A 23168-nucleotide genomic window follows, 5' to 3' on the forward strand; every position below is an offset into this window, starting at 1 on the left:
CCTGCGGGTGGCAATAAAGCCTGCTCCGGGCGTTATCAATCTCTCATAAAAAAAAATTGCCAGGAGCGGCGGATGTCAGTCCTCGTAAGACCACAAAAAATAACATAAATTAATTAGTAATATGTTTAATTAGCATATTGTGGTGGTTAGTGCCAGTTTTGAGTGACAGAAAAGACGATGCCTCAAGTTTTTTAAACAAAGAAAAACTCACCTCTAAAGCCCTCAAATGCGAGGAAATCCAGCGCTTTTTTTCCGCACAAAACCGAAACTGAGAGCACGAGGCGTGCTGGAAGACCAGCGCAAATCCACCTTTATCAGAGGATGTGGTGCCCTCTGGGGAGTGGACGAAAACTGGTTGAAAACAAACGCACGTGAGAAACTGTGGTGAGAGAAGCAGGCGTTAATCCCGTCGAGAGGACACCAGAGATGTGGAAAGTTTGTACTTGGCACCTGCTGCCATCTGTCGCTTGCGCCTGGCACCAACATGAGCTGCGCATGCGCAGTACCAGCTGGCGGTTTGCAACCGGGCGAGCTGGGGGAGAGGCATCCTCCTTAGGAGAGGCGGAGAGGCGCGCGTTCGCAGAGCAGCAATGCGAAAAAGGCAGATTCAAAAAACACTTGCGACGTGTAGCAATGCCTGAGGCTCTCATTTTAGAACTGCCTACGCTATCTCACCGCGGCGTACACTTCTTTTTTCGTCGCCATCTAGGTGGCTATCAGTTTTCAGAGCATCGAAGCAAAACTAGGAGCAAGTGAAAGTCAAAGGGGGAGACTGCTGTCGTGCAGTGGACTCAGCTTAGCTTCTGACAATCATTATGTGTGACGCCCACGAGTGGACACTCACGTGTAGCTCCTGGTGGTGTCGTTGGCGACGCTGGAGAGCTCCATAATGCGCAGCAAGTTCTTCACCATCGCCTTCGTGTCATCCAAACAGAATCCGCGCAGGACGCAGAAGAGCTCGATGATCTGCGAAATTAGCGTCCCACATCAGGATTTTCCTATATTAACAGCCGTCCCTCATCGCTGAAGTGCTATGTAGGATAAATTGCTATTAACTAGCCCAACACCGCAACAACGATCCGGTATAAAGCGTATCATGTATCATGCTTTAAAATGGCGCACGCTTGGGAAATTGGAAGTTTGCTCGCAAAGTGGGCCTCTACAGTGCTCGCTTATCACTTCTGAATTGCCAGTGTTCCTTAATGATACCGATTACTCCGCCATGCTAACAGGTCATATTGCGACCCACACTTTCGAACACTCTAAGGCTGGAACGGCATACAATTGCGCGAGTGACTAATCAACACTTCAGTATTGCATGTTTTTGCACGCCCACTACTTTTGTGTCTTGCTAAATGCCAGCCATTACGTGATAATAATAGAGAGAACAGCCGGAGCTTTTCAGCTATCTGTTACCCAGCCCTACACGAAATCCCTCGCTTCACTGAAAACGATCGCTCTACCACCGGTTGCGACTAAACACCGAGACTGTTATGCTGTACGGACAGTGAGGTACGTCAAGCATGGTGGCCTGTAGGGGGTTCCAAGGGAAGGAACGAATCACAACAGACCTGACGTACAGTCTTACGGTCTAACGAAAGGGCACGATCGGTATGATTTGTACTTCTCAACACTTTCCTTCTTCAGAAATAGGCTCCCCAATAGAGGCCACGCGAACGCACTGTGGCCACGTCTCAGGCGCAAGAAGTAGCTGCATTGCTGCCGTCGGACTGGTGTTCAATTACAGTACAGCGACCGAGAGGAGGAGGAGCAATACGCGCCATCAGATGCGACCAGATTACAGGCCCTGTACGAAGCGCCTCTGTGGTCGTCGTGTCGCATTCACCTCTCGGCCGGTCAGGTGGTCGGGCAGGCCGAGGGCGTCCGGGCAGTAGCCGAGCTTGGAAGCATACTGCTTGGGCGTGCGAGACAGCGACAGGGAGTCCAGGTAGGCGTCACCCGATGAGCTTTCCGACAGGCCGGTGAGCAACTGCATCAGTTCCGTCTTGCCCGCCCCGGTCACGCCGATGACACCCAGGCACTGAACAGGGGGGCCGTCAGAGAGAAACGCGTTTGCCTGGCGTCCACTCTTGTCTGACGACAAAAGCTTGCTCTGGCCTAGCTGGCGCTTATATTGGCGTCTAAAAGCAGCACCAAAACTATTGGACGTGGCCAGTGCCTTGTTTACAATGCGCCCGCTCACCTGCTGACTACATATGCCGTATGTTGCCTTGTTTCTACATAGTGTTGAGAATTGCTGCAAGTATTGCCCAGTTGTGTGCTTCGTTCGTGTTATTTTGAACTATCTTATACTTCCTCTGTCGGCATTACTGTATAACATGTCTATAGTGTTACCTTTGCTATAGCCTTCCGGTAAACTGTCGCAGTTGCGCACACCAATAACCTCGCGGCCAACCTTCAGTTTTGCACATATCCGGAGGACAGTGCTGTCCTCCTCACAATGGTGCTCACCATTGTGAGGACACCACCTCCTGAACCGGCACGTGTCTTAACTCGGTGCGGAGGCGCAAGTTTGTGCGCTGCAACGAGCATGGAAGCTGTTGCGTTTACGTCACGAGGGCCAGTCAGTTAAGACTGCTGCTGATTTAACGTGCGAATAGCGATAACACACTAAAGTGAAATTTATAGGGAGTTCTGAAACACACCTAATCGCGCGCATAGTTTCTCAAAATTTCTCAGAGGCAAAACAGGCGCTTCGACTGCTCATCGACCGCGAGGATTCCAGGAAGTGTAAACTCCGTATTTGGCTTGGCTAACAACCAGCCACATAATGGGTTCGACTGCAGGAATAAGGCTTACAGATACTTAAAAATAATGTGCTTTAATAAATTTTTTAGGCTTCATTACTCCAGAAATAATTTCCTTGGTTTGAATTTGATTTCATCACGAACATACCAAAATTTCTGTCAATGCGGAATTATGACTCAGCAGCCGAATCCACGTTACGGGCCAAATATTAATCGAACAAAATTACGATGTTCGCAATCGGCGTTTCGTGATAGCCAGGAGGCACTCAATGAGAAACCGGCGCTTGCGGAGGCGCGCCAATTTGTCCACAAATGCAATTCCAGAGAAAGCTATATAATAGCCGTTTCTTACCGGTACTCGCCTGCGGGGCAGAAACGGGCCGGGTAAAAAAAAGGGTTCAGCTTTTGTTTAGGACAACCCAGCGAGCTATGGAAAGAAAAAATGATAGCTGTACCGTTGAGGGATCGGAAGCGGGCACAGTGGGTTAAGGAACAAACGCGAGCTAATGACATTCTCGTTGAAATCAAGAGGAAGAAATGGGCTTGTGGAGGACATGTAATGGGAAGGCAAGATAACCCTGGTTCTTAAGGGTAACGGAGTGGATTTCAAGAGAAGGCAAGCGTAGCAGGGGTTGAGAGAAAGTTAGGTGAGCAGATGAGATTAAGAAGGTTGCAGGGATACGTTGGCCGCAACTGGCGAAGGAAAGGGTTAATTGGAGAGACATGGGAGAGGCCTTTGCCCTGCAGTGGGCGTGGTCAGGCTGATGATGATGCAATGCCAAGAGCTCTGTGGTCCCGTGCGAACAGCGTGTACCTGTCCGCGCTTGAGGGCGAAGCTGATGTTGCTGATCCCTCGGCAGAGGCCGAAGGTCTTGGTCAGCTTCCGAACCACTAGCGCGTACTCGGCCGGCATGGGTCCCGCGCACAGCCTCTCGACCAGTTGGGTCTCGTGGGTCACGTCCGAGTCTAGCGGGGACGTGGTGAGCCGCGGCCCCTCCTGGGACTCGGCCGGCGAGCCGTTCATCTCGCTCCGCCGACGCACCTGGGTCGGCAACCTCACAGGGTTAACCGCACACCACATAAACCCCAACCACATAAAAATGCTGTGTACACGTTCCGTATAATCATTATAGACTCTGTTGCACCCCGCCGCGGTGGCTCAGGGGTTACGGCGCTCGGCTGCTGACCCGAAAGACGCGGGTTCGATCCCGGCCGCGGCGGCCGAATTTCGATGAAGGCGAAATTCTAGAGGCCCGTGTACTGTGCGACGTCAGTGCACATTAAAGAACCCCAGGTGCTGGAAATTTCCGGAGCCTTTCACTACGGCGTCCGTCATGGCCTGAGTTGCTTTGGGACGTTAAACCCAGATAAACCAAACCGAACTCTGTTGCTGGTTCGTTTATGGGGGTTTAACGCTCCAAAGCGACTCAGGCTATAAGGGACAACGTAGTGAAGGCCTCCGGAAATTTCGACCACCTGGGGTTCTCTAACGTGCACTGACATCGCACTGCACACGGGCCTCTAGAATTTCGCCGAGATCAAACCCGCGTCTTTCGGGTCAGCAGCCGAACGGCATAACCACTGGGCTACTGCGGCGGTTCTCGGCCTTTTGGCTAAGATTAAAGTGAAGAATTTTTTGTAAGGGAAGGGCAAAGGATCAATGCCTTTGTGCCGCCTGTTCATATCCTAAGAGGGACCCGTGCCGTTCCTTCGACGAAATACCGAGGAATCTTTCAGGCTGACACCCGTGCTAAGCCTAGATCACTCTGCGGCATAAGGTGCTCCACAGTGTTGTTGCTCAGAGTGCTCTCGCGTACCGATCTCAGCAGCCTCCCGCGCAGGCGGCCGTACACAGTGGCGTCCATGAGAGCCACGAGGGCGAGCAGCACGATGGCCTCGGCTAGCATCACGTACACCTCGACCATGACGGCGCCCGAGGATTCGTACGGCTCCACCATTGCCTGGCGGCCCTCGGCGGTGCTGGTGCCGTTGCGCGAAGGAAGCGCTGCGTCGTTGATCGAAGGCCAGCACAGTAATGTATTTTCTCCTCCTATACGCCACATGTTTCAGGGGCGATTTTCATAGGTATTTATAAACAGGCTTTTTGGGGTAACAATATGGCTTACACCAGAAAGTCGGTGAATGGCCTTCAGTTACCTGGTTAACTAATTTCTGATAACTAACTTTTTAACTATCACCGATGAGCAACTGGTTTCAATAACAGGTTTGTAGCCGGTAGTTAGTAATATCCACATCAGTTTCTAGTATTTCGAAAACGCAGTTGTCTTTGGCGCTGTAGCTCGACAAAATCTGGTTACATCGTGCCAAAATGCATTGCTTTCGAAAAATATCAAGGCAAAACAACCTTTCCAGTGCTCATAACTGGGCAAAAAAGCCAAATGTTTTCTACCCACAGCGCCAAGGATAATCACGTTTTCGAAATTCTAAAAGCTGATACGGCTATTACTAAGGACCGCCTACAAATCCCTAATTGCAACTTAGCGCAATTTTAACTCCTGTAGTTAAAAGTTAATTATTGAAAATTAGTTAACCACCTTACTATTTCAGACAATTCACCGGTTTTCTGCTGTCCGCCGACACTGGTAATGATATGCCGCAAAAGCTACTTTTTTACCCCAAAAGGCCTCTTTTTGAAAATTTTTGAAAGTGCTCGCTGAAACACCCGGTATATTCATGCCACCAATCAGGCATTGAGCGGAAGAGCATAATTTCTTCTGGCCATCCAGTGACTTGATTTTCATCCGTCGACAATCGGCTTCGATTGACACGCAATCCAAGCGGAACAGAAATTGCCACATCTACGCGCCTGCAAACGTCGGAGGTGACAGGGTGCTTGCCAGAGTCCGGCACAGGCGCTAACGCATTAACTTCTTACGACGTCTCGCGCCTGAGGTTTCGAGCCCACTTGATCGCCAACTCTGGAACGACTCGACTATGACGTCAAGCAAGAACCCTGCGCTGGCGTTGACCGTAACAGAACATAAAAATTATTTGTATTTGTTATTTGTCGCATTGCGCTCTGGCCGGCTTTCTGATTTGGTCTCCTGGGCCTCGGACAAGCTGCTTCGGGAACTTTTAGCCCAGGACACCCTCCAGATATTTTCCTGGAAAAACAAATTGCATTTAATTGAAATGAATTCTCGTGATTATTGCCCGGGTTTAGAATATTTGAAGTAAAAACACCGACAGGCAAAAACCTATGTCTCGCCACATCTCTGAGAAGGTTAATCCCAATTCAAATTGAGTTGCTGACGGTAGTGTAAGGGCTACCTCCAGTCTGCCGACCAGCAGGCAAAGACATTAGAGACGCAGTCCGCTAAGAGGCCCGACCCCTTTGTTCTGTTTTCTTCGCTTGAGACAGAAAGGAGTAAGAATCCCTCGCTGCGCGAAGTTATCCGCACCATTTGAGTCGTTTGAGGGAGGTTTTGGCCAGGTTGCGGTGTACAATAGAATGCAAAAAAAATTTGGAGGCTTATCAAGGTTAAGCCCAGTGGATGCGAAGCATGTTAAGCAGCTGCCTCAGTGTGGATGGGGCATTCCTATTATTAACGTCCTTAGCGTTTGGAGGCATCTTGACCGCATACACACCCGGCGCAAAGACGCTGGCGCGGTTGCGGGCACAGAGACTGACGCGACGGCGGGCGCGCGCCGCTTCATCCCTGGCGTGACGTCACATATCACGTGATGCAGCGATGGTGGCGCGCCGCCGCGTCGCGCGCGACGGCGCGAACCGAAGCGAGGAGGCCTCCGCCGGGCGACGTCCGACGGCGCGATATGAGGCCCCATCTGCAGCCGGTGTGACGTCATCACGTGACGTCACATCATGTGATCTCACTTCAAGGTGAATGGTGGCCACCGCCGGGAGGCGACCGACGGCGCGATATGAGGCCCCATCTGCAGCCGGTGTGACGTCATCACGTGACATCATGTCACGTGACCCCACTTCAGGGTCAATGGTGGCCACCGCCGGGCGTCGCGCGAAGGCCCGAAACCTACGTTAACATAACAACCACCCGTGGCCAGGTTGTGATGACGCCGCAAGTTCACGTGACCTCGGTGGCCCACCTGCCTCTTAGGTTGCTCTCTAGGAACCACCTGCCAAAGCCACGTCAGTGATTTTTCGCTCACACCGCCGACAACGCCGACGCCGGATTTTCTGCGGTACGAGACCTTTAACGCTATCGCGTTAATCAGATGGTCTCAAAGACCGAGGGGCTGCAGCCACACTTTTCTCTCAGGCCACAGCATTGGAAGAGCTTCTCGCGACGACTTCCTCGATGCGAGCACGGACTGCTATCGCAGCGCCGCAGGGCGGCGTACCTTTGCAGCAGTACTTGAGGGAGAGCGTGCGTCCCAGTTCGACGTGGCGGCAGGCGTGTCTGAGGAACTCTCCGCCGCTGAGGCAGACGTCGTTCTCGCGCCGAAGCCGCAGCAGCTTCGATATTCCGTGCGTGAGCGTGAAGGTGGGCACGCTGCGCAACAGCACACCCATGACCTGCGGCAGCAGTGACAGCAGCTGAGCCTCAGCCACCGTCGCCGTGAAGTGCATGATCACGGGCTCCAGGGCGCCCACCAGACCTGCACCGAGAGAGGCACGCAGTGGCACAGTGAAGGAGGAACAACTGGCAGTCCGCTGTCGGGAGGAATATTTCTGGGGACGGTTGAGTTGTCTTACAAGCGTAATGCGATAACGTTGATATGCTCTATGAGCTGTTCGCATAAAGCCCCCAACAACCGCGCTGACTCAGCATTGTCCTGTGAGCGGAAAATTCTCAGCCCGTAAACGTCCTGTGTGTGTGTGTGTGTGTGGTGTGTGTGGTGTGTGTGTGGTGTGTGTGTGTGGTGTGTGTGGTGTGTGTGTGGTGTGTGTGGTGTGTGTGGTGTGTGTGGTGTGTGTGGTGTGTGTGGGGTGTGTGGTGTGTGGTGTGTGGTGTGTGTGTGTGTGTGTGTGTGTGTGTGTGTGTGTGTGTGTGTGTGTGTGTGTGTGTGTGTGTGTGTGTGTGTGTGTGTGTGTGTGTGTGTGTGTGTGTGTGTGTGTGTGTGTGTGTGTGTGTGTGTGTGTGTGTGTGTGTGTGTGTGTGTGTGTGTGTGTGTGTGTGTGTGTGTGTGTGTGTGTGTGTGTGTGTGTGTGTGTGTGTGTGTGTGTGTGTGTGTGTGTGTGTGTGTGTGTGTGTGTGTGTGTGTGTGTGTGTGTGTGTGTGTGTGTGTGTGTGTGTGTGTGTGTGTGTGTGTGTGTGTGTGTGTGTGTGTGTGTGTGTGTGTGTGTGTGTGTGTGTGTGTGTGTGTGTGTGTGTGTGTGTGTGTGTGTGTGTGTGTGTGTGTGTGTGTGTGTGTGTGTGTGTGTGTGTGTGTGTGTGTGTGTGTGTGTGTGCCGTGCGCGTGCGCGTGCGGGGAGAAAGAAAGGGGAAAGAAAGCACCACACAGACGACACGCCTCTCCCATATTCCTGAAAAGCGACTATGCTCTGAGTAGGAAATATCCGATATGGGCAAAGAACTGCTTGCGTTACCAACTATTTTTGTTGTTGTTATTCGTTTTAATGTCTTCTATATGTTCAGAGTTCCCGATAATAACGGTAAATGAAGAGAGAGCGCTGACGTTACAGACAAGACCGAAGTGCAGAACTCACCGACGAAGAACAGGAATATCACCATGACGGAGAGGCCGAACGAGCTGTCGCTGAACAGGCTGGAGACCACATAGCAGAAGGGTACTATGGACAGCCCGTGCGATATGAACAGCACCGCCAGCATCGCTACAGAGGCCAGAAGTAAAACATAGCTCGTGTTACCAAAATACCAATGTTTTTTTTTTCGCTTGCCCCGGAATTGCGCTCCGAATAGCGGTGAATGTAAATCAGCTTTAGAAATTCTCCTGTGCCTGAAAACAGCAATCTAGAACTGAATTATTTCTACCGTGTAGTTCCAGTTTTGGTCTTAGCAGCCGAGCTATGGCTCTGGCGTATCAAGTAGGGTTGAAGTTACAAGGCTGAAAGGGGGCGAGGCTTACAAGACTGCCATATATTTGCTGATTCGCTTTTTTAATTCCCTGATTCTTACGACAGCATCTCCCTGGAGATCCAATGCAGGGGTGAACAAACAGCTGTTCATAGAGCGCTATTCATAGATTCTGGCTATGCGGGAATGTGGCTGGTGAGAAGGGGGCGTTCTGCAGGGGCTGCTAATTAAGGTGGGGGTACCACGGGCGGCCGCCTCGAACGGGGCATTAGTTCGACCACCAGGGCGGCTCCACTTGCATGCAGTTTGCTGGTTAAACTGTTTCAATGCTGTCGATCCCACTTTCATTTCTTTTCGAAAACGTCGAGAGATGGTGTGTGAATGCCAAGGGGTAGGGCAGTTACTATAGTAGAAGGTGGCGGTTCAGGGGCAAAATTGTTGTTGAGGAAAGGAAGGCGGGGAAATTCTCACTGCCAGAGAAGAAGGCGCCGTAGGAGACTGAGTTTCGATGGAGGCGAAACGTAAAAGCACCCGCATGCTGTCCGATGTCAGTGCACGTCAAACGTCCCTACGGGTCTAAGTTACTCAGAAGCCCTCCACTGTGGCACCTCTTCCTCTCTTCTCTCTTTCGCTCCCATCTTCATCCCTTCCCCTACGGCGCGGTTGTAATGTGGGGTGCGAGACGGTTCGAGATGCGAGACAGTTACTGCATCCTCCATCTTCTGAAAATCAATTTTCATTTATGGCAACCACCTGGTGTTCCCCATTCACACCGCACAGCACACGAGCGTCTTTTGCAACTCGCCGCAATCCAAACGCGGCCGCCGAGGCAGGGAGGGTAAGGGGCAACTGAAGAGGTTTTAGAATTCGACAAGCTATTAAAGTTCGAATGTGTTCGACGTACTTAATGTGGTCGAATGCGTAAAACTTACTAGCCAACATGGGAAGTCTTTCTATAGGGTAGTGTTAGAAATGGTGACATGATAATCGAATAACACCGCGACTGGTTCCAGGTGCAGCGCCGGGTGGGGAGCGCATAATGGTGTCATCTCCGATGCGGGTGCACTTCCAACGCTGCATTGCATGATTTGAAAGAAGAAAATTAAAGCCACCGAAGGCACATCTCGCGGAGCATTGTTTGGCAGCATCCGACGACGCAAGACAAGCGTGGGTTCACGAAAGCGGAAATCTGTCTCTCACTGCCCGTGACGTCATCACCAGGCTTTTCCACTCTTCCGAATTTTGCGAAGAGAATCCCGCAATGTAATCATCGGTTACGTCACAGTTATAAATGCTAGTGCAAAAAAACTTCGCGCAGAAAACCACTGACCGCATGACATCAGCTTACTAGACAGCGTGTGTGAATCCATTGCCCCCTCTCTCGATTTGGTGCTCCTGGTTCCAAGGTCCAGGTGCACGCGAGATACTTGCCAATGTACTCGGTGTTGTGGAGACATCGGTGGCTGAAGCATATGGTGGGCACGAAGAAGAATGCGCACGCGCCGGCGAGCATGACGTCAAAGATGAAGTTGCTCAGCCAGTAGACGGCACCCGAGACGCCGGTCATCATTTGCAGGTGCTTGAACTTGGAGCAGCGTTCGGTGATTGGGAACACCACGAAGCTGGCCGCGTGGAAACACAGCGCAAGCGGCATGAATATGCCCATCAGCACTTCGACGAGCAACGCGTCGGCGCTGAGCGGCAGCCCGGCGAAGTGCAGCTTGCTCTGCAGCAGCACGTGCAGGTCCATCTTCTCGCCGTTGCTGCCGCCGGCGCCTCCGTGGCGGCGTTCCGAGGCCGTCTCGTTGTTGTGCGGGTGGTTGGATAGCTGGAAGCGGGCCCTGGGACGCCCCGTGATGTTGCGCAGAAGCGCCGAGTGGTACAGGTTCACCAGCAGCGGAGCGGCGTGCGGGCACTGGCCGTTGAACCAGAGCGTGGGCTGCGCACAGGGTGGACATCACGTGATCCAGTTTCTGAACGCAACGCGCTAGCCAGTGTATTTCCCACCCTTCGGCGATGGCATGGATATGGTACGATATATCGGTTTTGAAGTTCCGCATCTGATGTGGACTGAGAATTTAGACTATCTAGGGATATTTCAATGAAGACGTGGAACCGTCAATGAGCAAAATAAGAACATACCGCTGATTGACGACTTCAGTGCCAAGGTAGGCAAAACGAGGGCAGGAGACTATGCAGTGGGTGATTATGGCATAGGTTCTACGAATAGCAGGGGTGTTTTTTCAGAATAATTTTCATTTATTTATTTTTTTGCCGAACGAAAAAACTTGGACCAAGCTCCTCCCTAGCTTCCGTAAGGCTCATTTTTTTCACTGATAGTTCTTCAGGATGTCGTCTGCCTCTCGACCAATGCGTTGATGTGTAGTGCCACGGTGGACAGGTGGTAACTGCATTATTTGAATTTATATGGATTAATTGCATTGCCATCTGCCGTGGTAGGTGAAGGCAGGTTGCCCACTAAGACAGGAAAGCATGATCTATCAGTGGTATACTCGGTGCGTGTTAACATGAGGTATTTAGAGATCTGAATACGGATAAGTTGGGGATAAAAGTTAATGGAGAATACCTTAGTAATCTGCAGTTTGTTGATGATTTTGCATAGCTAATTCACTAGGATGACGAACAGCCAGGCGTGATCAAGGTCCTATACAGTTAAAGCAGAATGGTGGGTCAAAGAATTAGTTTGCAGAAAGCTAAAGTAATTTCAACAGTCTAGGAAAAAGACAGCAGTTTGCGATATGCAGTGGAGCGTCGGAAGTGGTAAGATAATAAATATACTTTGGGCAGGGAGTGACCGCAGATCCGGACCACTAGAGTGAAACAACTAGGAGAATAAGAATGTGATGGAGTGTACTTGGCATATCATGAACGGCAGTGTAGCAGTATCTCTCACCAATGGGGGGGGGGGGGGGGGGGGGGGGGGGATTGGAGGTTTATGAGAAGGGTTCAACTTAAACTGAGAACGCAGCGAGCTACGGAAAAGGAAATGTAAGTGTAACGATAAGGGACAGAAAGAAGGTGTCGTGGGTCAGGGAACAAACGCGAGTATATGGCATCCAAGTCGAAATCAAAAAAAAAAATAAGCATGAGAAGGCTCAACTTCAAACTTATAATGTCAAGGCAAGATAACCGATGGCCGTTAAGGGTGACAGGCGGAATTTCAATTGAAGGCAAGCGTAGTAAGAGGCGGCATAAAAGTCAGGTGGGCGGATGACATTATAGGATGATGGCGGGGTTAAGACGGCCGCAGCTATAGAACGGGAGAGTGGTAACTGGAGGTATATGGGAGATGCCTTTGTCCTCTGGTGGTTGCAGTTAGGCTGGTGATGATGTCGTTCTTGAACGTGCACTCACATCGAACAGCACACTTCCGTCTCTTCCGTTTCGCCTCCACAAACATGCGTGCCAAGCCGTGGCCACGACTCGATGCTGGCCGTGAAGAAGGAGATTGCAACCACTTCAGCGGCTTCAGCCAAATGAGGGCCGCTTCGAGTCATTTCATGCCACTTAATTTTCATTTCATTTATATTTACGCCATTATTTACACCGTAAAGGCATCGGCAGGCTCAAGCAAAAGGCGAGCTATTTTCGCTTGAATGACACCCGTGCCCCCCTGTACACGGCCATACAGTGAACGCAACTCATACACTGCTAATTATGGATCATTAAGAAGAGAGAGGAAACACAAATGCAAGCACATGATATAAAATCACCCTTTCGCCAATTTAGATTTAACAAGTTATAACAGGAGCATGGATCAGAGCAGGTGCGCGAGAAGTTAATAGCATGGTCGTCCAGTACCGTGGTGTTTCTCCTGAAGATGGCGCCGAAGAGCAACCGGTAGTTGTAGGTCCTGGGGTTCTCGTCAGCGATGTCCAGGAGGCGCGAGCTGGTGTGGTCGGCGCTGACGTCGGTGAGGCGGATGTCCTCCTCGGAGAGGAGCTTCTTAAGGTGCCTCATCACGGGGTCCACGCTCTGATTGGCCGTGATGAAGGCCATGGGTGCCAGGCCGCGCAGCGCCTTGGTGGTGTACGTCAACCGGTCCGTGTAGAAGTCTGACGACACCATCTTATCCTCGGTGAACATGTGCTGCAGGTACGTCGCCAGCAGCAGCACACTCACTGGGACCACCCAGCGCACCTGTGCCGTTAAGAAGTTAGCCCTAAGTGCAGCTGCAGAGCTCAAGAAACAAGACGGAGTCAATCGAGTTTTATCAAACACTATTTCAGTTTCGTCAGGCGCTAAGGGCAGTGTGCGTACTCGCAGATAATTATGCCATCTGGTCAGCAGCTATACGCCGCATATAGCTCTAGATAAGTGTCTTCAGAAAGTACTTTCGGCGCGATACTGCTTGTAAGGCATCCTATATTGGTTCTAAGGGGTGTCTAGTCACAGTGCGGTACTGTAGGTTAGCCTTGCTGTGCCAGTTCGGCTATACTGGGCGAGTAGGAACAAGGAGACGATGGGTAGTTACAAGGACGCGAGGTTCGAAGTGACCGCACGTGGTCAGCGTACCACGGGTGGATGCCAGTCCCGGAGCCACATGTAGAAGCGCTTCTTGAGCAGCCAGGCCAGCTGTCGAGGGCACGTCCTCCCCTCGAGAGCCCTCTCAGGTTTGTACACCTGCTCGTGCTCGGAGAGCGCCGGCGTGCCCGGCTCGATGCCCGAATGGAAGCTGGGGTCGTGGGTCACCTGAACCGTGCACAACGCGTCATACACAGCCGGAAAAAGAATGAGCTCGAAATGGGTGGAGAGGATGTTGCAGAGGGGCTCTCCCTCCACGTATTCATATGGAAGTAAAACCCATGCACATTTATCTTCTATTCCCGAAACTATTATTCGCTGCAGTCGGCTGCCTCCTGCTATCACAACTGAAATCAATCGGACATTATTGCATGAACACATTAGCAAACCAAAGCGGTGTGCACTATATCGACGTCCGTTGTTATTTTGACGTCCAATCGACTTTTTCGCCTCTATTAACTAATTTCTCCACATGAACCAAATCTGACGTGCATCGACATCTTATCTTCCTCTAGTAGACCACATTCAATCGTTCTTTTACTCCTGCCTCTTCCTCGACTGACGTAAGGGCTGCCGACACGTTTTGCGTCCACTTTCTACGGACACGAAACCGCGAACGCAGCTAAGTAATGCTTTCGCATTAAGAAAAAGGCGCCGTAGCGGAGGCCTGCAGAATAATTTCGAACAGTTGGAGGTCTTGAAAGTACACGCACATGGCACAGACACGGGTGCCTTCAGCGTTTCGCGTCGATATTTTGAAGGCCTGTCGCGACACGCACCTTGTCTAAGACCTCCTCGAGCGACGACATAGCGACGCTCATGGCACCAATCTTGAGGTTGTTCCGCTCGCGATCCAGCTCCTTGAACATGGCAGTCAGCCGCCGGTTGCCCGGGTTGGCGCCGATCGCGTACTCGACTTCGAAGCTGGAGTCCTGCCTGACGACCACGTGCGGCATGTGGCGCTTGAAGAGGGCCTCGAGGGCGTCCGCCTGACAGCCGGCCTCCTTGGCGATGCGGATGTTGTAGCCGGCCCGGAAGCGCTCCCGCAGGAAGCCCGGCGATCCGCAGCACCAGAGCAGGCCCTTGTTCATGATGCCGATCTTGTCCGCCAGCACGTCGGCCTCGTGCAGGTCCTGCGTGGTCAGCAGGATGCAGCAGTGGCGCCGCGCCTTCAGCAGTAGCTCCCACACCTCGCGCTGGCTGTGCGGGTCCATGGTCGCCGTGGGCTCGTCGAAGACCAGAATCTTGCTCTGCGCAATGAGCGGTGCACCTGACGAGGGCCTTGCCACACGCTGGCCGTCTCGTCTTGCGCAGTTTATGGCGCTGCATTTTCTGAAGCACGTGATAGCACAAGCGGACCCGGGCAAAGGTTATTAGAGGTGCACTAATGGCGATTGTGAGCTCCTTTGTTTACCGCAGGAACTCGTTCTACACGCTCCTTTCAGCTAGTCGCGTGGCTGCTTTGCTTTCGGTTTTATTTTGTTTTTGTTTGTTTTACGCTTCACTGAATAAATAGTTTGTCGCAGACAACATAGCCGCAAATTAGGCCCACGGAAATAAAAACACGCGTACATTCTGCTCTCGCAGACAATTACGCGTATTGCTACGTATCATTCCGCCGATGGCGGAGCGGCAAGCCGCCACGCGACACCTACCACATGGTGTAGGCCTGCCAGCAGAACCCATCCCTACCCCCTATTCCAAACCCCACCCGAGAGGACTGAGAGGCGACCCTGTCCGGTTGCTGCACCCTCAAAGCCCAAAGGGCCTTAACGCAGCGCGCCCGGGCTGCGGCAAACGCCAATGGGGTGCCTGACTAGGCATCCCACCTAGTGGTTGTAAGGGCGTGATCCTTCAGGTCACGACCCCCAACACCTCTCACTATGATTAAATAAATGTTTTCACCACCATCCACGCGACTGGGTGAAAGGCACTCCACGCGTTGGTTGACTCCTCCAACTCTCGGTGGTCAATGAAAAAAATGGCGGAAGCCGGAACTTTCATTCCGATTGAATCGGGAAGTCGGCCGCAAACGGCAGTAATTCGAAGTTTCTGCGAATGCTTGGAGTGTGTAGATCGAGCTCCCACGCTGAAATAGCGAGTTCAGAACCGTCTTTAGTGCCCCTATAATTCTTGTTCTGGCTGGTTGGTCTACACTCATTTTTACAGTGCCGCGCCATGTATACAACTGTAAAGAATACGAACGGTGTGGACTTATCCACAAGTGCTAGTCCATGTTAACTGCGTGATGCTGCATGTTTTGTGCTGCACTGTCAATCCGAACGCGTGAGGAGACGGTCTGTGCTGTGTGTACTTGTCTTTGTCCTCGTGTTCTTGTTCTAGCACGTACTCTCTGGAAACGTTATCGTTTAAATGTATAAGGTTCCGCTTTTATACGTTTACTAATTATAATTGGTAATAATTTATTAGTTAGCAGAGTGCACGAACACGGCCCCCCATGCAGTCCTGCATACGATATCTCTCTCGCACTGTGCGGCTCACCTTGGAGGCTACCAGGAGCGTTATTGCGACGCAAAGGAGCCGCTTCATTCCGTCCGACAGTGTGGACGGGCGGTAGCTCATGTAGGCCGACATCTGGATGTCAGTGAGCAGCAGGTTGATCTCGGGCCGGATTTTGTTCATGGCCAGACCCTTCAGCTGCATTGCAAAGAGAGCGCAGCAGATTTCTTGAGTCTGTTTTGGCGCCACCGCCGCTGCGACAGCTTCCGCTGTGCACGTACACGCATGCTGCGGATAACGGACACATTTCAGGTCTTGTTTTCAGTATTCGACAGCGAAACGACTGCTAAGAGAACCTTAATGACAGCAAGTTTCGGAGAATTGATCTCCGTTCCTAATGGACACATTTAGAACGTAAGCGAAATTCTTTTGTTCGCGTGTGGTGCGTCATCAGTTAAGGAATTTTGAGACATTGAATGGACACCAAAAGGTCTGAATTTCAGAAAAAAAAAATGGCTCTGGCTTAGCTTGGTTAAGCCCGGTAATTGCGAAAGCAATATCCGTAGCTACGCCATGGTTCAGCTGGTAGTGTAGCTGGCGGTGGTGCTTGTGGTTAGACTTGTGGTGATGCATCGGTTATCCAATCCAATCAAATGCAATCAAATCCAATCCAATAAAATCCAATCCAATCCCATCTAATCCAATCCAATCCATTCCAATTCAATCCAATATGCTAATTTGGTAGCTACCGGCCTCGCTACGCGACGGGCTGAAAGTTCAGCTAGTATTTCTTTCGCAATAAAAAAAATGAGGGTCGATTTTCGTAGTTAAGGCGAATTAGGAGCGCTAGCAGTTCGGTTTTCTCTCCGGTTACGTTGTTCAGACCCAATGTTCACGGATGTCAACTGCTCGGGTACCGACAATGGGTTAATGTCCATATATGCGGAATTGGTCATTCTCTCCATTCATAAATCCCACTGCAGCGGCCATGTTTCGATGGAGGCGAAACGCAAGAGGCGCCCATGTGCTGTGCGATGTGGGTGCACGTTAAAGATCCCCAGGTGGTCGAAACTATACCGGAGACCTCCACTACGGCACCTCTTTCTCTCTTCTTTCAGTCCTACCTTCCTCCATTCCCTTACGGCGCGGTTCAGGTGTCCCCCGAGATATATGAGACAGATACTGCGCCATTTCCTTTCCTCAAAAACCAATTTACCAATTCTACTCCATTCATATATCCCCGGGAGTCTTCCTACCAATCCTGGCGCAGTGGTGCAGCGGTCAAGCGACGCGCCACTGCCCTTCTATGGCAGGTGTTGCAATCGGTAGGACTTGGGATGCTTGGGTTGGGTTACAATCTAGGTTGCTCTTCTAGAGGAGCATCTAACGATTAATTTAGCTGCCGCCTGACACAGTGGGCAGGTTTCTCACCTGCCATATAATGCATATACCCGGGCAGGTCGCCCACCACACGGTGGACAGGTAAACAGGCTTCAGACATACAGACAGGCACAAACAGGCGGACAGATAAACACACAACGGCTAAATGAGGGGAATGGCCACCTAAGCGCTAGAGCATTAAAACCTGGTTTGATCAGAGGAAGCGCTTGTGTCACCCAGTCGGCGTCTCGGTCGCCGAGATTGCGCGCTGTTGATTCACGCAGTCGGAACAGCTTTCCATATCATGCCTGTTCCACTGGCGAATTGACTGTCGACTGCGGCTCCGGAGAGCTCCGTTCGAAGCATGGCAAAGAGCACAGCGTCGCTCACCATGGCAAAGAAGAGCAGGTGCTCCTCGACGGTGAGCTCGTCGAAGAACACGTTGTCCGCGGGACAGTACGCGATGCGCTCGCGAGCTTCCTCAGTGTGCAGCACCACGTCGTAGTTGTCCACGATTATCTGTCCGCTCGAAGGATGCACCAGCCCTGAGTCCAGTGGCAGGGATACAGTGCCATGCGAGTGCAAAGCAGGTCGATACCGTGAGAGTTCAACGTGTCACTGTCGTACTCTAGTCCCCTCCAGCCAGGTCTGGTTCATAAGCACCAAGACGAGACTTACAGAACGTTTAGTTATTTAGGGACTGTCATCGATCGCTTCCTCGGCGACCGGGTTACACTTCTATTCTGAGAAGGAAGATGGTCTTGAAGACAACAGAAAACAGGGGAGCAACCGTGGGCGGAAATTTTTTTTGCGACTTTATCGATCTTTCCTCAATGCATACAGCGGTAGGTGACTCTAGCCATAGCCTCTGTTGAGACTACCAAATTCCAGCTGGTTGACAGGCTTTAGATCTTTATAGCGGGAACATCTGCAGATGGGAAAGGAGGTGACCAGACTGATGGTACACAGCTCTACACGAGCATGTATGTGAGGTATGGAGGTGAAGAGGAGCTCGAGGAAGTTTCAGAGCAGATATCTACAGGATATAAATGTATTACGACAAATTTACAACCCTGTATGAATATGAGGTCTCTAGTGCAATGTCGGACCCCTTTCAGAAACGTGTCTGGTCCCAATGAGCAGGACTTCAGCTTTTCAAAGCCTAATTGGCAGATAGGCAGTGATAAAAAAGGAACTATTAAAAGCCAAGCGACGGCAAGGACAACACGGCAGCTCTAAAGCATGTACGTTGTCATCAGCCGCATTTCGACACAGTCATTACGTTCTGCTACAAATACACAACTTGGGAAGTCTAGCATTACTATCCCATGCTTTCGAAATGTGCACAGAGTCTGCTTTAATGTCAGCACAGACATCTTAAAGGTGATAAAGTTACTCACCCAACACCATTTGTATCATCGTTGATTTACCAGATCCCGCTGGGCCAAGAAGAACGGTGATCTGGTGCCGGAAAACCTTTAGGTTGATGTGTTGCAAAAGGAAGTTACGGTAGAACTGGAAAAGGCAACAGATTATCTGTAACTACGCAGGCGCAATTGATGCTGGCTTATAATGAAAGGATATTTGACTATGCTCGTTCCATTCACTCAATTGATAAAATTTCGCAGTAATTTCATACTTACGTAAAGCCCATTGACGTGATATTTAACTAGATGCGCATATTTATCTTGCGAAACCATCGGAGGTTCTGTGCCGAGCATCACATGTATCGAAGCAAACAGCAGCATAATTTCGTCTTAGAGCTCTTGAACACTTGCGCAGTATAATGTATAAATTGCGGTGCGGGATCTTCCCCAGTTTTTCCGTTCAAAATGAGGCCATTAGTACAAAGCTCAGCTGTACACTGTTTCCATGGGGATCTCACCTTCTTGAGGCTGGTGATCTGAATGGCCGGAATAAGATCTTGAGGGTCCGTTTCGAAGAGGCTGGGGTCGGCATTGGGCCGGCTCCTCACGTTCTTCGCAGGCTGGGGCACCCAGTAGCTCTTCTGCGACCACGAAAAACCAACAACACCTGAGTGAATTGCCGCGCTCATTGGAAGATATGTCCCAACGGTACCCGGCCAAGAATTTGTCAACTTTCAATACTATTGCAATGCGGTATTGAAGTCCTATTTTTGGCTGCTTGGTGAAACATACTAACTTAAGCTTACGGCATATGACTGGGCACAAGCCAAGACAGGCAGATCGAAGAACGGATGGGTGAATGGGAGTTTCAACACAAAACAAAGCCGAACGTTCTAGAAACAGATCCTCAGAAAAGTATGTAAGAGGGGAATCGGGTAAATGAGATCCTGCGGTTTGAATGGAGGCACAAATACGAGGAAGCAGAATGCAGCGCTGGAAGGGAGGGAATTTAAACATGTAAGAGTGTCTGACCTGCTGCAAACATGGCTCAGTAGCGCTCTGCTTCGAGCTAAGTAAGCAAAAAAATTCGGCGCTCTTCCTTGTTTTTCTTGTATGTCTAGTGTTATGTGTATAAAGCGGCACGGTGTGAAGTGGCAAACATGCGAGCGAAGCCACGGAAGTGAAGGCTCCGTTGGTTTGGTTTTGTGATGAGCAGAGCATATCGGAAAGAGGACATTAGAGATGGACGTGCAAGGGAACAGGGCATGGGAACGGCCCGACAAAACTTGTTGAAGGTCTTCGGGAAAACAAGCTATCAGTGGAGATAGTTCAGGATAAGAGTCAGTGCAGGACGTTCATTAGAAACAGCGACACCACATAGACAAATAGGATTAGCTCGTGAGAAAAAAAAAAGTTATTCCAAGAGGGACGAGGCCCCAGATGCGCAGTTTTTAAGGCCCCTCCACGTACACCCATGAATGGCCTCTTTCCTGGACGCGTACGGCCTGTAGAGCATCTGGCCTTGAATTTTTCAGGCTGAGTATTAAAAGATAAGATTAGAGTATCTAATATCATGAGATTCCTTTAACCCTTTCTACCGCAATAAACGGTCATTCAAAAGCAGATTAGACGTATATACTGCCGCGTGCTCATGGGCCAGCGGACTTCGAAGACAAAGTTGGTCTGTGGCTCTGCGCGAGTCGGCCATCTTGTGGGAGCGCACACTTCTGTGCCGTTCGTTCCCATTGTCAGTCTGGAAAGTGTTCGTTGCAATATATCAAGTTTATATATCATATATCAGGTCATATATCAAGGTGATATATCAAGTGATATATCAATATATCAAGTTTATATCAAGTGCAATATATCAACTTATCAGCCTTCCCTCACGACCGTGAGGAAGGTGGCTCGGCTCAGTGGTTATGGCGCTCGGCTGCTGACCCGGAAGACACGGGTTCTATCCTGGCCGTGGCGGTTGAATTTTTTTGGAGGAGAAATTCTAAAGGCCCGTGTACTGTGCGATGTGAGTGCACGTTAACGAACCCCAGGTGGTCGAAATTTCCGGAGCCCTTCACTACGGCGTCTCTCATAGCCTGAGTCGCTTTGGGACGTTAAACCCAATAAACCAAACCAATTATTTTTTATCTTTCGCCGCGCAGTTGCAGCGAGTGGGCGGGGAGGTTCTGAAATGCTTGCTGTACATACGTTTTTGTTGCTTGTGGTACCACCGTTGTGTGTTGTACTGGCCATGATTAAAAAATTTCGGGGGGCACTTTGTTGACCTGAAGTGCGGTGAAGCGAAAGCCTTAAGTGCAGTGTTGCTGCTTGTGTCACTGATGTGTGGTTAAGATTTTAAGCTTCGCCTCTAAGAGTGGAACGCGACAGCGTCTTGCAACGCTGCCAGGGAGTCCACCGAACGCCATCGCCCGTTCGGCTCTAGCTCGACGGTAAATTGGTTTTTGAGGAAAGGAAATGTATCTCTCTCGCATGTCTCGGTGGACACCTGAACCTCGCCGTAAAGGAAGGGAGGAAGATGAGAGTGAACGAGGATGCCGTATTAGCTAGACGCGCCTTTGTTCATTCCAAACCATTCAGGTGGCATGGAGGAGTAGTTAGCGTGTTCGTCTCGCACTCCGGAGACCCTGTTTAGATTCCCCAACTCGACCAATTTCCTACTGGGTTTTATTTATTTACGTGGTCTGACTAGAAAGGTTAATTAGGCTAATTGATCTTTACTATTCTTCAAATGTCATCCATCATATCCTGTCACTCACCTGTAAAGTGATGGAACTGTCTAGAATGTTCGAGACAATGTACATGAAACGGCTAGAAACGCCGAACTATTAATGATGGTTAATGATAGTTAAGCATGACGCACATTTCGTGATACTAGTTAATGCATGGTTACTGATAGTTAACGTGACCTTAACTAGTACACTGACTAATTAGTGTTAGTTAAGGTACAGGCGCAGTTCCCAGTCACACACGCCACTTCTTAACTACTACTAATTACCAATTAGTCATTTAGTCATAAAGTACAATGATATAATCATGAAATCCCTTCATATTATGTTCCGATGTCTTTCGATTGCACCCGATTAAGTATCGACTGGCTATTGATTGGCATGTGCGCATATAAAACATGCATCCGAAACGCGGACACATTTGCTAACACGTCTTGGTCACGACAGTATGAGGCATTAAAGGCTTTCGCCTTAAAAAGAATTTGAGGAAAGGAAATTGCGGAGGATGTTCCACCGCTGCGCGGAGGAGAGGCCACAGTTGGCACGATTCCAGCGCAAGGACAGACACCGCCAGCATGGACGGACACCGCGAGCGCCTTAAAATAGACGTCCTGTGCTTAATACGCCAGCAGGCTCAGGCACGTACCAAGAAAGGGAACCAGGGAGGCTTGTGGATGCCCGGCCCCCAGGGAATTATGTTGTCCGTGTACCAGATGAGGAACACCATGAGGAAACAGGTGCAGACGTTAACCATCATCAGGTCTGAGAGACTAACGTTGTCCAACGTCGACGCGGAATCATGCATGTTGCTCCAGTTCACGCCACCACCTGTCGAGAAGGGAGATCAGTGTTGCAGTCTCCTAGCTTCGCAGCAGCGCTATGATTCTGATTTAAAAGGCGTTAGGACCTGGCAATTCTCGTGAGCTCGCGTTCGCGCGAGTCCTCTAGGCTGCTCTTGATCAAACTTTGTGGCAATGTCCGGTCCTTGTGGTAAATGCGCTTTCTCGTTTATACTCGGGAATACGGGGGTAATAGATTCATCCGTCACCACCGGCCGACCGGGCCATAGCACAAGTACACGCACATGCGTTTGTTCGCCAGAAGCCCGGAAGGAGCGCATGTTTAACGATTTCCCCTTATATCGCAAACCTGGTATGCCTGCCATCTGATGGCGCCACACGGAACAGCACTTGTGCATTACAAGTTTCTATGCCTCTCAAAGCACAGCTGGGATTTTACGAAGCTTGCGCGTAGGAACAAACACGCGCATGGTTAGCAGTCTGATGCTGCCGCTTAACTTCACAGCTAAGGCCTTCAGAGGTTTCATTGAATTACATCGCGTTATTTTGGACGCTGGCAGGTGACTAAGCGCCTGATGCGCCCTGCTACGTATTGTTTTCACGCATTCGCGGTTATCCCAAAATTCCCAGGGCGAATAACTGCAGCACCGTATACGTTTCATGCGTGATGTTACCCCCAAAAGAAAGGGCGCTAACACTTGTGCTTTTATGGTTCACTTCTATAATAACGGCTGAAAAAAAAAAAAAAAAAAACAGGATATGATTTGGCGGTTGCAAGCCCCTGCATGCGTTTGCTTACGGAATCTCTCGAACCGCTCGATGATCATAAAGGCCCAGTGAAGGCCCATGCCGGGCGACACGGATGTGACGATCTTGGAGGCGCGGCTGCGCAAGTAGTAGCCCCGGCCCAGCGGGTTCTGCAGCATTAGGTACGGGAAGGCGATGCTGAAGATCCAGTAGATCATCGAGAAGATGGTGGACAAGCGACCTGTGGAGAGGCGAAGGGACCCGCTTCACAATACCGCCAGATACATGAAAAATTGCAGGCACACTTAAAACCATACTAAGCCACGTTTACTGCGCCTTGGAAGAAAGAAATGAAATCGATTTGATGATGATAAGTAGG

At 50.6% G+C, this 23168-nt stretch overlaps 1 protein-coding gene across 1 annotated transcript in view; it reads right to left on the reverse strand.

The window, feature by feature from the left end:
• The window catches only part of LOC149339745 (phospholipid-transporting ATPase ABCA3-like), a 40275-nt gene that overhangs the window by 6414 nt on the left and 10693 nt on the right, over nucleotides 1–23168 (reverse strand). Inside the window, exons 6-21 of the mRNA XM_089550558.1 lie at nucleotides 22842–23030; nucleotides 21889–22070; nucleotides 19017–19139; nucleotides 18532–18646; nucleotides 17522–17676; nucleotides 15794–15949; nucleotides 14071–14541; nucleotides 13283–13459; nucleotides 12569–12907; nucleotides 10178–10685; nucleotides 8419–8544; nucleotides 7110–7367; nucleotides 4586–4773; nucleotides 3583–3810; nucleotides 1847–2041; nucleotides 845–966 (exon numbers count right to left, since the gene is read on the reverse strand). Of these exons, the coding sequence (XP_089406684.1) occupies nucleotides 845–966; nucleotides 1847–2041; nucleotides 3583–3810; nucleotides 4586–4773; nucleotides 7110–7367; nucleotides 8419–8544; nucleotides 10178–10685; nucleotides 12569–12907; nucleotides 13283–13459; nucleotides 14071–14541; nucleotides 15794–15949; nucleotides 17522–17676; nucleotides 18532–18646; nucleotides 19017–19139; nucleotides 21889–22070; nucleotides 22842–23030 (3532 nt within the window). The remainder of the gene's footprint in view (nucleotides 1–844; nucleotides 967–1846; nucleotides 2042–3582; nucleotides 3811–4585; nucleotides 4774–7109; nucleotides 7368–8418; nucleotides 8545–10177; nucleotides 10686–12568; nucleotides 12908–13282; nucleotides 13460–14070; nucleotides 14542–15793; nucleotides 15950–17521; nucleotides 17677–18531; nucleotides 18647–19016; nucleotides 19140–21888; nucleotides 22071–22841; nucleotides 23031–23168) is intronic.

The sequence above is a fragment of the Amblyomma mixtum genome, chromosome 6 (genome assembly GCF_055824585.1).
Source record: "Amblyomma mixtum isolate Tamu chromosome 6, ASM5582458v1, whole genome shotgun sequence".
Lineage (NCBI taxonomy): Eukaryota > Metazoa > Arthropoda > Arachnida > Ixodida > Ixodidae > Amblyomma > Amblyomma mixtum.